We start from the raw sequence: 12,566 nt of genomic DNA on the forward strand, positions 1-12,566 counted from the left end.
TACAGACCAGCTCAACAAAAGCGACCCGGTACAAAACATTGAAACATTGGACAAGTATAGGAGTGTGGTGTACAGAATGTCTTGGGCATAGAGACAGTACAAATAGACAGCACTGAACATGGTGTCATCATGGACTTCCACATCCAATTCATTCAGGAAGTGTCTGACAACGATCTGCATACAGATTACAGTGACCTAATCAGTTGGGTTGATGAGGTATGCATGAGGCTACTTTCCTGGAAGTTACATCAATTCCCAAGGAGATCCTTGAATGAACATTGAAGCATTGTCTACACATTCTACACTACAGTAATGCTTGTGTGAGCAGTAACATACACTCTTATGCTTGTCTGAACAAACAATATCTTGTTCTTGTTCAGTGTCTTGTTCATTGGCCACAGTCTTCCGATCGGCATGCACATTATTTTAGAATAGTGGTTGTCAATCTATTTCCGCCTGGCCAAGCATACACACCAGAGGAGGCTGAGAAGTTTGGTGGGAGAAGCTATAGTAGGATGGGCTCATTGTAATGGCTGGCGTTCCATTTATTCCATTCCAGCCATTACAATGAGCCCATCCTCTTATAGATCCTACCAGGAGAATGCTACCTGCCCTAATGCATAGTGCCAACTGTAAAGTTTGGTGGAGGGAGAATAACGGTCTGGGCCTGTTTCTCATGGTTCAGGCTAGGCCCCTTAGTTCCAGTGAAGGGAAATCTTAACAATGACATTCTAGATGATTCTGTGCTTCTAACTTTGTGGCAACAATTTGGGGAAGGCCCTTTCCTGTTTCAGTATGACAATGCCGGCAGGTAGCCTAGTGGTTAGAGCGTTGGACTAGTAACCGAAAGGTTGCAAGATCAAATCCCCGAGCTCATAAGGTAAAACTCTGATGTTCTGCCCCTGAACAAGGCAGTTAACCCACTAGGCTGTCATTGAAAATAAGAATTTGTTCTTAACTGACTAGTTAAATAAAGGTAAAAGAACATTTAAAAAATCCCTCTTGAGCAAAGGGATGTCCATACAGAAATTGTTTGTTGAGATCATTGTGGAAGAACTTGACTGCATAGAGCCCTGACCTCAACCCCATCGAATAAATTGGAACGCCGACTGTGAGACAGGCCTAATCGCTCAACATCAGTGCCCGACCTCACTAATGCTCTTGTGGCTGAATGGAAGCAAGTCCCCGCAGCAATGTTCTGACATCTAGTTGAAAGCCTTCCCTGAAGAGTGGAGGCTGTTATAGCAGCAAAGGGGAGACCAACTCCATATTACAGTTTTTTACAATCACTTTGGCACTAATTTCGGAACCTCGATGTCATTTTTCAAAACTCTAGACACAAAACTCATAACCAATGATCAAAATGCAAATTTTTCAAAACTCTAACACTTTTTCCAATTTCTTGGATACAATACACATAAAGCTAAGATCATTTGTTTATTGAACTAAAATCACCTGTTCAAAATGACACAACTTAACATCAAAGTATTACCATTTCAAAATGCAATTCACACATTACATCTGAGATGACTGTCTATTCATTTCATTACAATCATCTAACTATCAATTAATACAACTGATCAAAATGATAAGTAACTGTTGCATTACTCTTAATGCATAGTTTTATGGAAACTGACAAACAATATTCCATGTTTAGATCATGAAAGTTTCAGGATAACGAGATCCATTGACACCAATTACCGTGGAACATGAATCAATTGGACTACATTATCTATGGATGTAATATTTCATCATCATTCTTTATCAGACACTGTTTCTATGGTCCCATGTACCACCTTTCCAGACCATGTTTTCAGATTTGACATTACTGTACAATCACAGGCCACTTTATTAGGTACACCTATCTAGTACTGGGTAGGACCCCGTTTTGCCTCCACAACAGCCTGAATTATTCACTGTGTTGTACGTTAAGAGATGCCCTTTTGCACACCACTGTTTTAAACAGCTGTTATTTGAGCATTTGTGGCCTTTCTGTTAGCGTGAATGAGTCTGGACATTCTCCTCTGACCTCTCTCATTAACAAGGTGTTTTGCCCACAGAACTGCCGCTCACTGAATGTGTTTTGTTTATCGCACCATTCTCTGTGAACTCTAGAGACTGTAGTGCATAAAAATCCCAGGAAGGCAGCTGTTTCTGGGTTGCTGGAATCACCATGTGTGGCATCAACAACCATACAACAGAAGTTGCTTATATTACGCATCTTGCCCGTTCTAATGTTTGGTCGAACAACATCTAAAGCTCTCTACTCTATATACTCTTTATATTGAGTTGCAGGCAGCCACATGATTCGCTGTTTGAATGTAACCTTCCTTGATGAGCTAAATCAGGTCTGTAGAGCTGATGGCGTGACCTATGTCATTGTGTGGGATAATGTCAGGTTCCACCATGCTCAAATGGTGCAAGCATGGTTTCAGGCCCATCCACAATTTACCACCCGGTACTTACCCCCATACTCTCCTTTCCTTAACCCGATTGAGGAGTTTTTCTCCACATGGAGGTGGAAGGTATATGATAGGCGCCTTCACGAACAAGCCACCCTTCTCCAGGCCATGGATGACGCATGCAATGACATCACGGCAGACCAGTGTCAGGCCTGGATTCACCCGAAGATTCTTCCCAAGATGTTTGGCTAATGAAAACATCCATTGTGATGTGGATGAGAACCTGTGGCCAAATCCACAAGACAGGGTTGATGGAAATATAGAAGTACAGTAATCAATCCTTTGTTTTGCTTTTTACAGTAAGCCAGGTGAGGAACACTGCAGTTGACCTTTAACTGTTTTTTCTTTTTTTGAAGCTAATTATTTTTGCTTTGATTCAAAGAAACCTATGTTGTGATTTTATTGTATTTCATCAATAAATTTCATATTTTGTTCAATGATTCCACTGTGTCTGCAGTATTCCCTCTACTAGTCCTTTTACATAGATGTATTTACGTGTAGTAGAATAATGACACGTGTCACATATTTTGTACTACAATATTTAATGATTGTACGAACAACTACACAGTGAAACTATCGGTATCTTGTGTGGTGGTGATCTAAATCAATGTTCCTATGGCATTTCATGATAAATTAGTTATTTGAACCAATGATTCTGCAAGTGCAAGGTTTCTTTAAAGATATGAATGCACAATCCAATGTTTTGAACATTGGACAGCCTGTGTTACAAGTGATGACCGTTTTGTGTCTACAGTTTTGAAAAATGACCACAAGGTTTTGAAATTAGTGCCAAAGTGATTGTAAAAAACTGTAATGCCCATGATTTTGGAATGAGATGTTCATCGAGCAGTCGTCCACATACATTTGGTCATGTAGTGTATATGGGCTTTTATTTCCCATCAACTTCTGCAAATGTGACCTTTTACTAAAGCTGCAGAGTACACCATGTGTGTGTGTGTGTGTGTGTGTGTGTGTGTGTGTTGTTGTTGTGTATACTTCTCTGTGTGTGTGGTTGTGTTGTTGTTGTGTGTGTGTGTGTGTGTGTGTATACTTCTCTGTGTGTGTGTGGTTGTGTTGTTGTGTATTCTTCTCTGTGTGCAGGTGTGTGTGTGGTTGTGTTGTTGTGTATACTTCTCTGTGTGCAGGTGTGTGTGTGGTTGTGTTGTTGTGTATACTTCTCTGTGTGTGTGTGGTTGTGTTGTTGTGTATACCTCTCTGTGTGCAGGTGTGTGTGTGGTTGTGTTGTTGTGTATACTTCTCTGTGTGTGCGTGTAGGAGGCGTGCTACGCCACTGCTTATAACTATCAGTTAAGTAGAACTATAATAAATCTAAGATGTGTCAAATAAATTCTATCCAGCTCAGGGCTCCAGCTATGCATTTGGTTTGCTAACCTGCTAGCTAGGTGGCTGGATGTCAAGATCAGTCTTCTTGGTTACAGCAGAGACATTCAGTTCTCTCCTGGATCAAGATCCCTGTTGCCTAAAATAGGTTTGTGCGCTGTATAATAACAGCGTATACCCCGGTATGGTACAGAAACGGTATGATGGTATTAAATCTGGATACAGCCCAACCCTAGCAGGGTACCTATGTGGTGTGTGTGCAGCTGTGTGTATGTGTATTCTAGCATCATCATCATTAGTCCTCCAGCCCCGCAGGCCTCCAGTCCTCCAGCCCTCCAGGCCTCCAGTCCTCCAGCAGAGCTCTACCCTGGCTGACAGGTCTCCAGACCTCCAGGCCTCCAGCAGAGCTCTACCCTGGATGACAGGTCTCCAGGCCCCCAGCCCTCCAGGTCTCCAGGCCTCCAGCAGAGCTCTACCCTGGATGACAGGTCTCCAGGCCTCCAGCCCTCCAGGTCTCCAGGCCTCCAGCAGAGCTCTACCCTGGCTGACAGGTCTCCAGGCCTCCAGCAGAGCTCTACCCTGGATGACAGGTCTCCAGGCCCCCAGGTCTCCAGGCCTCCAGCAGAGCTCTACCCTGGATGACAGGTCTCCAGGCCTACAGCCCTCCAGGTCTCCAGGCCTCCAGCAGAGCTCTACCCTGGCTGACAGGTCTCCAGGCCTCCAGCAGAGCTCTACCCTGGCTGACAGGTCTCCAGGCCTCCAGCAGAGCTCTACCCTGGCTGACAGGTCTCCAGGCCTCCAGCAGAGCTCTACCCTGGCTGACAGAGCTCCAGGCCTCCAGCCCTCCAGGTCTCCAGGCCTCCAGCAGAGCTCTACCCTGGATGACAGGTCTCCAGGCCTCCAGCCCTCCAGGTCTCCAGGCTTCCAGCAGAGCTCTACCCTTGGCTGACAGGTCTCCAGGCCTCCAGCAGAGCTCTACCCTGGCTGACAGAGCTCCAGGCCTCCAGGCCTCCAGCAGAGCTCTACCCTGGCTGACAGAGCTCCAGGCCTCCAGGCCTCCAGCAGAGCTCTACCCTGGCTGACAGGTCTCCAGGCCTCCAGCACTCCAGGCCACCAGCCCTCCAGGCCTCCAGCAGAGCTCTACCCTGACTGACAGGTCTCCAGTCCTCCAGCAGAGCTCTACCCTGACTGACAGGTCTCCAGGTCTCCAGGCCTCCAGCAGAGCTCTACCCTGACTGACAGGTCTCCAGGCCTCCAGCAGAGCTCTGCCCTGGCTGACAGAGCTCCAGGCCTCCAGCACTCCAGGCCTCCAGCCCTCCAGGCCTCCAGCAGAGCTCTACCCTGACTGACAGGTCTCCAGGCCTCCAGGCCTCCAGCAGAGCTCTACCCTGACTGACAGGTCTCCAGGCCTCCAGCACTCCAGGCCTCCAGTAGAGCTCTACCCTGGCTGACAGGTCTCCCTGACTGCTTGACACTGATCACTACCAGATGTTCTCTGTATCTGGTAGAACCCCACAGGAAAGATACACACACAGCTCTCTTTCTACGCCCCCCCCTTCACTCCTCTATTGTGCTTGTTTTGTTTTTCTACCCAGAAGCCAACTTTAAATCTGTAAGAGTTTTAATAAAAGCTGAGAGCGTGGTGTTCCTGTTGTTTATGCCTTATTGAGGTGGAGATAGGGTGTGCGTGTGTGTGTCTCTCTCTCTTTGTGTGGTGTGTGTGTGTGTGCGTGTGCGTGCGTGTGCGTGTGCGTGTGCGCGTGTGTGTGTGTGTGTGAGAGAGGTAGAGGGGGTGTTCTAAGAAGTCTTAACTTTTTCTCTTCCCTTCCTGAAAGAGAAACAGTAAATCTGTCAAAGGAGGGGAGGAAGGAGAGAGAGAAAGAGAGAGATGGAGAATGACAGTGATAGATGGAGAAGAATAGGAGAGAGAGACCCTGAGATGACTGACCTACGTACTTTAATACCTCTTTCTCTCTCTCTCTCTCTCCCTCTCTCCCTCTCTCCCTCTCTTTCCTCTTCTGGCAGTACAGACTGAACCAGTGATCTCCTTCCCTTCTCTCCCATCTGTCTCTGACTGTGTGTAATCCTGCCATCAGAGGCTTATGACTGGCTGCTATAATGAACTGCAGGGGAATGACCCCCTCCCTGGGTCATGTTCAGTAGGGCACACTGTAACAAAACATTTGGAGATCTGTGTTGTTATTGGAAAAGTTCAGATATAGCTCCCTTGTTCCACTCAGTTTCAAACCCTTTTATCAATACTGAGCCTGGTAAGAGTCCAGTAGGAATGAGCGCTGGCTCTCTGATGTGTTTTGTCATAGTGTTCACTATCCAGGCCCCCTTACAACCCTGTTCTCTGTTCCAAATGCCATCTATACCATTTGCTGTTGCCGTTCACACAATTCCAATTGTTTGATGTGTAAATGAAAGAGCAAAGCCATTGTTTGGACTCATTTCCTGGAACAGTAGTCATCTTCCATTACATTTCTCCTCTCAGTGCCATTTTCTTTTTATCTCCTGGGATTTTCTTTGTAGTATGTTAATGCATCCATCACACAGAACACTGACTAGTCTGTGTCCCAAATGGCACCCTATTCCCTATAGTAGTGCACTATGTAGGAGATAGGGTGCCATTTGGGAAGCAGACTTGACAAACCTTCCCCACTGGACTGCCTCCTATTGATGAACTCTGAGAGGACCTTGTGTTCATCTAGGTGTGTGTGTCTGCGTGTGTATCTGAGACCGAGAAACTATGTTTGATCAGCCAAGCCCACCAGCAACGGTCGTGGTGATCTGGGATCCTTCGGACGTCCATACTCTAAACCCTAACCTTAACCTCTACCATTACCTTAACCATAACAACATCCCTTACCTAAAGGTGAACCACTTTTAGCCTACCTTCACTATTTAAAAAGTCAACTTCAATGGGTAGTAGGGACGTCCCAAGGATTCCGGATAGAACGGCCCCTGAGAGATGTTTCATACCCAGGTCTGTCTCAGGCGCCATGGAAACAGAGCCTTGTGTTGTACCCATGTCACCTACCGGTCTGTTTTTCCTCAGAGGAAATCACTCTCCCCTGTCCCCATATACACTGAGCAGCAACAGCCAATGCCTTCTATAGATTATCAATAGAGTTTTTCATCAGTACATCAGTCCGATTGATTGTGTTTTTTTATGGTTGGATAAGTTGACTGTGTAATCTGTGACCATGTTGATAAGATTGTATGTCTGTACCTACCTAGTTTAGCCTCTTAGACCTCGGCATTTTCTCAGGGGCCTAACACCAGTTGTCAGGTTTCAGGGAAGGTTTGTCAACATGCAAACATAGTTTACTGAACCATCTCTGTTACACAGGCTGTGTGTTGGGACAGACTTGTGTGTGTGTGTGTGTGTGAGAGGGCTGTATGTGTGTCTGTGGTTTGACTCACCTGTGTGTAGGCCAGTGCAGTACAGCCCTGTAGTGAGTCAGCCAGGTAGCTGGGAGAGTTTAGGGTTGCTGAGGAAAGCTCCTCAGGACTGGCCAACCTATACCTGCACTCCTACAACACACAGACACACACACACACACACACACACACAGGGAGAACATCATTACTCAACATAACACAACAACATAAACATCAACAACACATTAAATCCTTGCAACACTGTGACTGTCAGAAACATCCCCAGGAGTGAGATAACAGAATCACCATCTCCAGGGCTGTTATTATATAACTAACTAGCATCACGACTGTAATCACACTGTGACTTTCAGAAACATCCCCAGGAGTGAGATAACAGAATCACCATCTCCAGGGCTGTTATTATATAACTAATTAGCATCACGACTGTAATCACACTGTGACTGTCCACCATGTGTACATCATGTGGGTAAACTATGGGTAAGCCATGCAGCAGTCAACTGTGTTGGTATTCATTGGTGAGGTACTGTACTGTCAATCGGCTGCAGTTGGGCAAGCTGTTGGTAGATATTTACACAGAAAAGGTAGTTGATCTCTATCTTATATGTAGATATTTGCTTAGGAATAGTAATCTCTTTAACTAAGACCGTCGCCAAAACTAAGACAGTTCTGCCAAGTTGTTCTGCCAAGAAACAGAGGAAGGAAACAGAGGTAGGAAACAGAGGAAGGAAACAGAGAAAGGAAACAGAGGTAGGAAACAGAGGAAGGAAACAGAGGAAGGGAACAGAGGAAGGAAACAGAGGAAGGCTCCACACCACTCTCTCACTTGAATATATTACTTAGTTAATTTCAGAATATCTCATTTTGCTCTTTTGTAGCTTTGGCAACTGTGTGTGTTTTCTATACCTGTTTGCTCCTCTCCCTGTAGGCTTTACAGACGCTCCCCACTCCTTGATTGCAATCCTTCTAATTTAGTGTACCCTGCATGCAAAACCCCTATGTGGAATTCCTGCCGATCTGCGGTCAAGAACGACTCGTTCATCTCAGCAATATGCTGCCCATCCCTTGACGTCGAGGTGGTGGTACATGTCTACTCATTTCTCCTAACTGGAGATTTTCTCACCAGTCCATCTTCTCATGTGAATTCCATGCTGTCACTTGTCCACTTAAGCTTAACATTGTTGTCATCGATCACCCACCAAGTGCCCTTGGAGATTTCCTTAATGAGCTTGACACCTTGATAAGATCATTTCCTGACGATGGCTCACCGCTCTTCGTACTTGGTGACTCCCACCTCCCGACATCTGCCTTCGATTAATTTCTTTCCCCTCCCTGCCTCGTTTAACATAACCCTTTCCCAATCCCCTCCAATGCACAAGTCAGACAATACGGTTGACCTCATCTTTACTAGAAGCTATTCGCCAACTAATCTCATAACAACCCCCCCCCCCCCCACCTCCAAGTCTCTGTCTCCTTTCCTCCAACCCTAACCACTCAGCCCCTACCCAGATGGTCATGTTGTTTCCTTCTCTGTCTCCTTTCCTCCAACCCTAACCACTCAGCCCCTACCCAGATGGTCATGTTGTTTCCTTCCCTGTCTCCTTTCCTCCAACCCTAACCACTCAGCCCCTACCCAGATGGTCATGTTGTTTCCTTCTCTGTCTCCTTTCCTCCAACCCTAACCACTCAGCCCCTAACCAGATGGTCATGTTGTTTCCTTCTCTGTCTCCTTTCCTCCAACCCTAACCACTCAGCCCCTAACCAGATGGTCATGTTGTTTCCTTCTCTGTCTCCTTTCCTCCAACCCTAACCACTCAGCCCCTAACCAGATGGTCATGTTGTTTCCTTCTCTGTCTCCTTTCCTCCAACCCTAACCACTCAGCCCCTACCCAGATGGTCATGTTGTTTCCTTCTCTGTCTCCTTTCCTCCAACCCTAACCACTCAGCCCCTAACCAGATGGTCATGTTGTTTCCTTCTCTGTCTCCTTTCCTCCAACCCTAACCACTCAGCCCCTACCCAGATGGTCATGTTGTTTCCTTCTCTGTCTCCTTTCCTCCAACCCTAACCACTCAGCCCCTACCCAGATGGTCATGTTGTTTCCTTCTCTGTCTCCTTTCCTCCAACCCTAACCACTCAGCCCCTACCCAGATGGTCATGTTGTTTCCTTCTCTGTCTCCTTTCCTCCAACCCTAACCACTCAGCCCCTAACCAGATGGTCATGTTGTTTCCTTCTCTGTCTCCTTTCCTCCAACCCTAACCACTCAGCCCCTAACCAGATGGTCATGTTGTTTCCTTCTCTGTCTCCTTTCCTCCAACCCTAACCACTCAGCCCCTACCCAGATGGTCATGTTGTTTCCTTCTCTGTCTCCTTTCCTCCAACCCTAACCACTCAGCCCCTAACCAGATGGTCATGTTGTTTCCTTCTCTGTCTCCTTTCCTCCAACCCTAACCACTCAGCCCCTACCCAGATGGTCATGTTGTTTCCTTCTCTGTCTCCTTTCCTCCAACCCTAACCACTCAGCCCCTACCCAGATGGTCATGTTGTTTCCTTCTCTGTCTCCTTTCCTCCAACCCTAACCACTCAGCCCCTAACCAGATGGTAATGTTGTTTCCTTCTCTGTCTCCTTTCCTCCAACCCTAACCACTCAGCCCCTACCCAGATGGTCATGTTGTTTCCTTCTCTGTCTCCTTTCCTCCAACCCTAACCACTCATCCCCTACCCAGATGGTCATGTTGTTTCCTTCTCTGTCTCCTTTCCTCCAACCCTAACCACTCATCTCCTACCCAGATGGTCATGTTGTTTCCTTCTCTGTCTCCTTTCCTCCAACCCTAACCACTCAGCCCCTACCCAGATGGTCATGTTGTTTCCTTCTCTGTCTCCTTTCCTCCAACCCTAACCACTCAGCCCCTACCCAGATGGTCATGTTGTTTCCTTCTCTGTCTCCTTTCCTCCAACCCTAACCACTCAGCCCCTACCCAGATGGTCATGTTGTTTCCTTCTCTGTCTCCTTTCCTCCAACCCTAACCACTCAGCCCCTACCCAGATGGTCATGTTGTTTCCTTCTCTGTCTCCTTTCCTCCAACCCTAACCACTCAGCCCCTAACCAGATGGTCATGTTGTTTCCTTCTCTGTCTCCTTTCCTCCAACCCTAACCACTCAGCCCCTACCCAGATGGTCATGTTGTTTCCTTCTCTGTCTCCTTTCCTCCAACCCTAACCACTCAGCCCCTACCCAGATGGTCATGTTGTTTCCTTCTCTGTCTCCTTTCCTCCAACCCTAACCACTCAGCCCCTAACCAGATGGTCATGTTGTTTCCTTCTCTGTCTCCTTTCCTCCAACCCTAACCACTCAGCCCCTAACCAGATGGTCATGTTGTTTCCTTCTCTGTCTCCTTTCCTCCAACCCTAACCACTCAGCCCCTAACCAGATGGTCATGTTGTTTCCTTCTCTGTCTCCTTTCCTCCAACCCTAACCACTCAGCCCCTACCCAGATGGTCATGTTGTTTCCTTCTCTGTCTCCTTTGCTCCTACCCTAACCACTCAGCCCCTAACCAGATGGTCATGTGCCATCACAATCTTCACTCTCTCTCTCCCACTACTCTCTCCTCTTCTATCCTATCATCTCTGCCTTCTGCTAAATCCTTCTCCCTCCTGTCTCCTGATTCTGCCTCTTCAACCCTACTCTCCTCCCTTTCCGCATCCTATGACTCGTACTGTTCCCTTTCCTCCCGGCCTGCTCGGCCCTCCCCGTGCTCTGTGGCTGGGTGACTCATTACGAGCTTACAGAACAGGGTTGCGGGCAGCTGAGCGGAAATGGAGGAAAACAAATCTTCCAGAGGACCTATCATCCTTTCACTCCCTCCTCTCTACCTCCTCCTCCTCTGTATCTGCTGCTAAAGCCACTTTCTATCACTAAATTTCAAGCTTCTGCCTCTAACCCAAGGAAACTATTTTCCACCTTCTCCTCACTCCTTAATCCTCCACCTCTCCCTCCTCCCTCTCTGCGGATGACTTTGTCAACCACTTTGAAAAGAAGGTTGACGACATCCGCTCCTCATTCAATCAGCCTATTGTTAATATGTCTATCTTGTGATACAGATATGAAGGGATTTCTACACATTATACTGATGAGTTGACTTATGAGGTCCATTTCAATCTGTCAGTACCCATTGTCCCAATGTAGAGTAGCTAGTCATCACTGTATGCACCCTGTATGTACAGTACCAGTCAGAAGTTTGGACACACCTACTCATTCAAGGGTTTTTCTTTATTTTTACTATTTTCTACATTGTAGAATAATAGTGAAGACATCAAAACTCTGAAATAACACATATGGAATCATGTAGTAACCAAAAAAGTGTTACACTTTTAAAGTGTTTGAGATTCTTCAAAGTAGCCATCCTTTGCCTTGATGACAGCTTTGCACACTCTTGGCATTCTCTTAACCAGCTTCACCTGGAATGCTTTTCCAACAGTCTTGAAGGAGTTCCCACATTAGCTGAGCACTTGTTGGCTGCTTTTCCTTCACTCTGCATTTTTTTGGTTACAAAACTTATTTCATAGTTTTGATGTCTTCACTATTATTCTAAAGAAAAACCCTTTAATGAGTAGGTGTGTCCAAACTTTTGACTGGTACTGTACATACTTGTATGTAATGTAGGTGTTTGTATCCCTAGTGTTCTCTACCTTTACAAAGGTATAACTGGTGCTTAGCAATGCCTCTCCACTCACCATATCTTTGTGTGTGATGGGTAATATGGTGGTGAGGTGGTCCTCTGATCCTAGGGGTCTGCCAAGCCCCAGCACTCCCAGGCCCAGGTCATGACTGTGCCTAGAGGGGGGAATAGGAGGAGGGGATTTGCTTCCCCCATCCAACTTCCTGACCTGCCGCTCCCCCTTGGAGCTGGCTGAGATGTTGACGGCCCCAGCGCTGAGCTTGCGGACTGGATTGGTCAGCCACTTCTTCAAGGTGCTTACAGAACGTCGCGAGCCTGGGGAGCTGGGGGCTGAGCTACAGGACACCATCAGGGTCGGAGGCAGGGACGCCACGGAGGTGGAGATGCTACCCTCGCTGCCTGCCGCCGAGTATGAGTCTGGAGGGAGGGAGAGGAGGTAGAGAGAAAAAGGGAGATGGAGGGAGGGGGCAAAGGTCACATAACAGGTCAAGAGAAGAGGAATGATAAACTCTCTAAGTCTACGACTGGGATTTCTCAGCTCTCCAGATAGACGAATGAAAGTTTAACTAAGGCAAAGGGCAGCAGCAGACACACAGCAGCAGACACATATGTCTGGTGCACAACTAGAGCTGGATGACCATAGAGCTGGGTGATCATAGAGCTGGGTGATCATAGAGCTG

The 12,566-nt window shown here is 46.9% G+C and overlaps 1 protein-coding gene across 2 annotated transcripts in view; it reads right to left on the reverse strand.

Moving 5' to 3' along the window:
• Nucleotides 1-12,303, reverse strand: part of LOC115165496 (rho guanine nucleotide exchange factor 25) — a gene marked incomplete at its 5' end in the record, with an annotated part of 36,911 nt that extends 24,608 nt beyond the window's left edge. For both annotated transcript variants that reach the window (XM_029718661.1, XM_029718660.1), the window contains 2 exon segments: nt 7,233-7,343; nt 11,942-12,303. In XM_029718661.1, the coding sequence (XP_029574521.1) occupies nt 7,233-7,343; nt 11,942-12,303 (473 nt within the window).
• Nucleotides 12,304-12,566: the final 263 nt, after the last annotated feature.

The sequence above is a fragment of the Salmo trutta genome, chromosome 28, assembly GCF_901001165.1.
Source record: "Salmo trutta chromosome 28, fSalTru1.1, whole genome shotgun sequence".
NCBI classification, from domain to species: Eukaryota; Metazoa; Chordata; class Actinopteri; order Salmoniformes; family Salmonidae; genus Salmo; species Salmo trutta.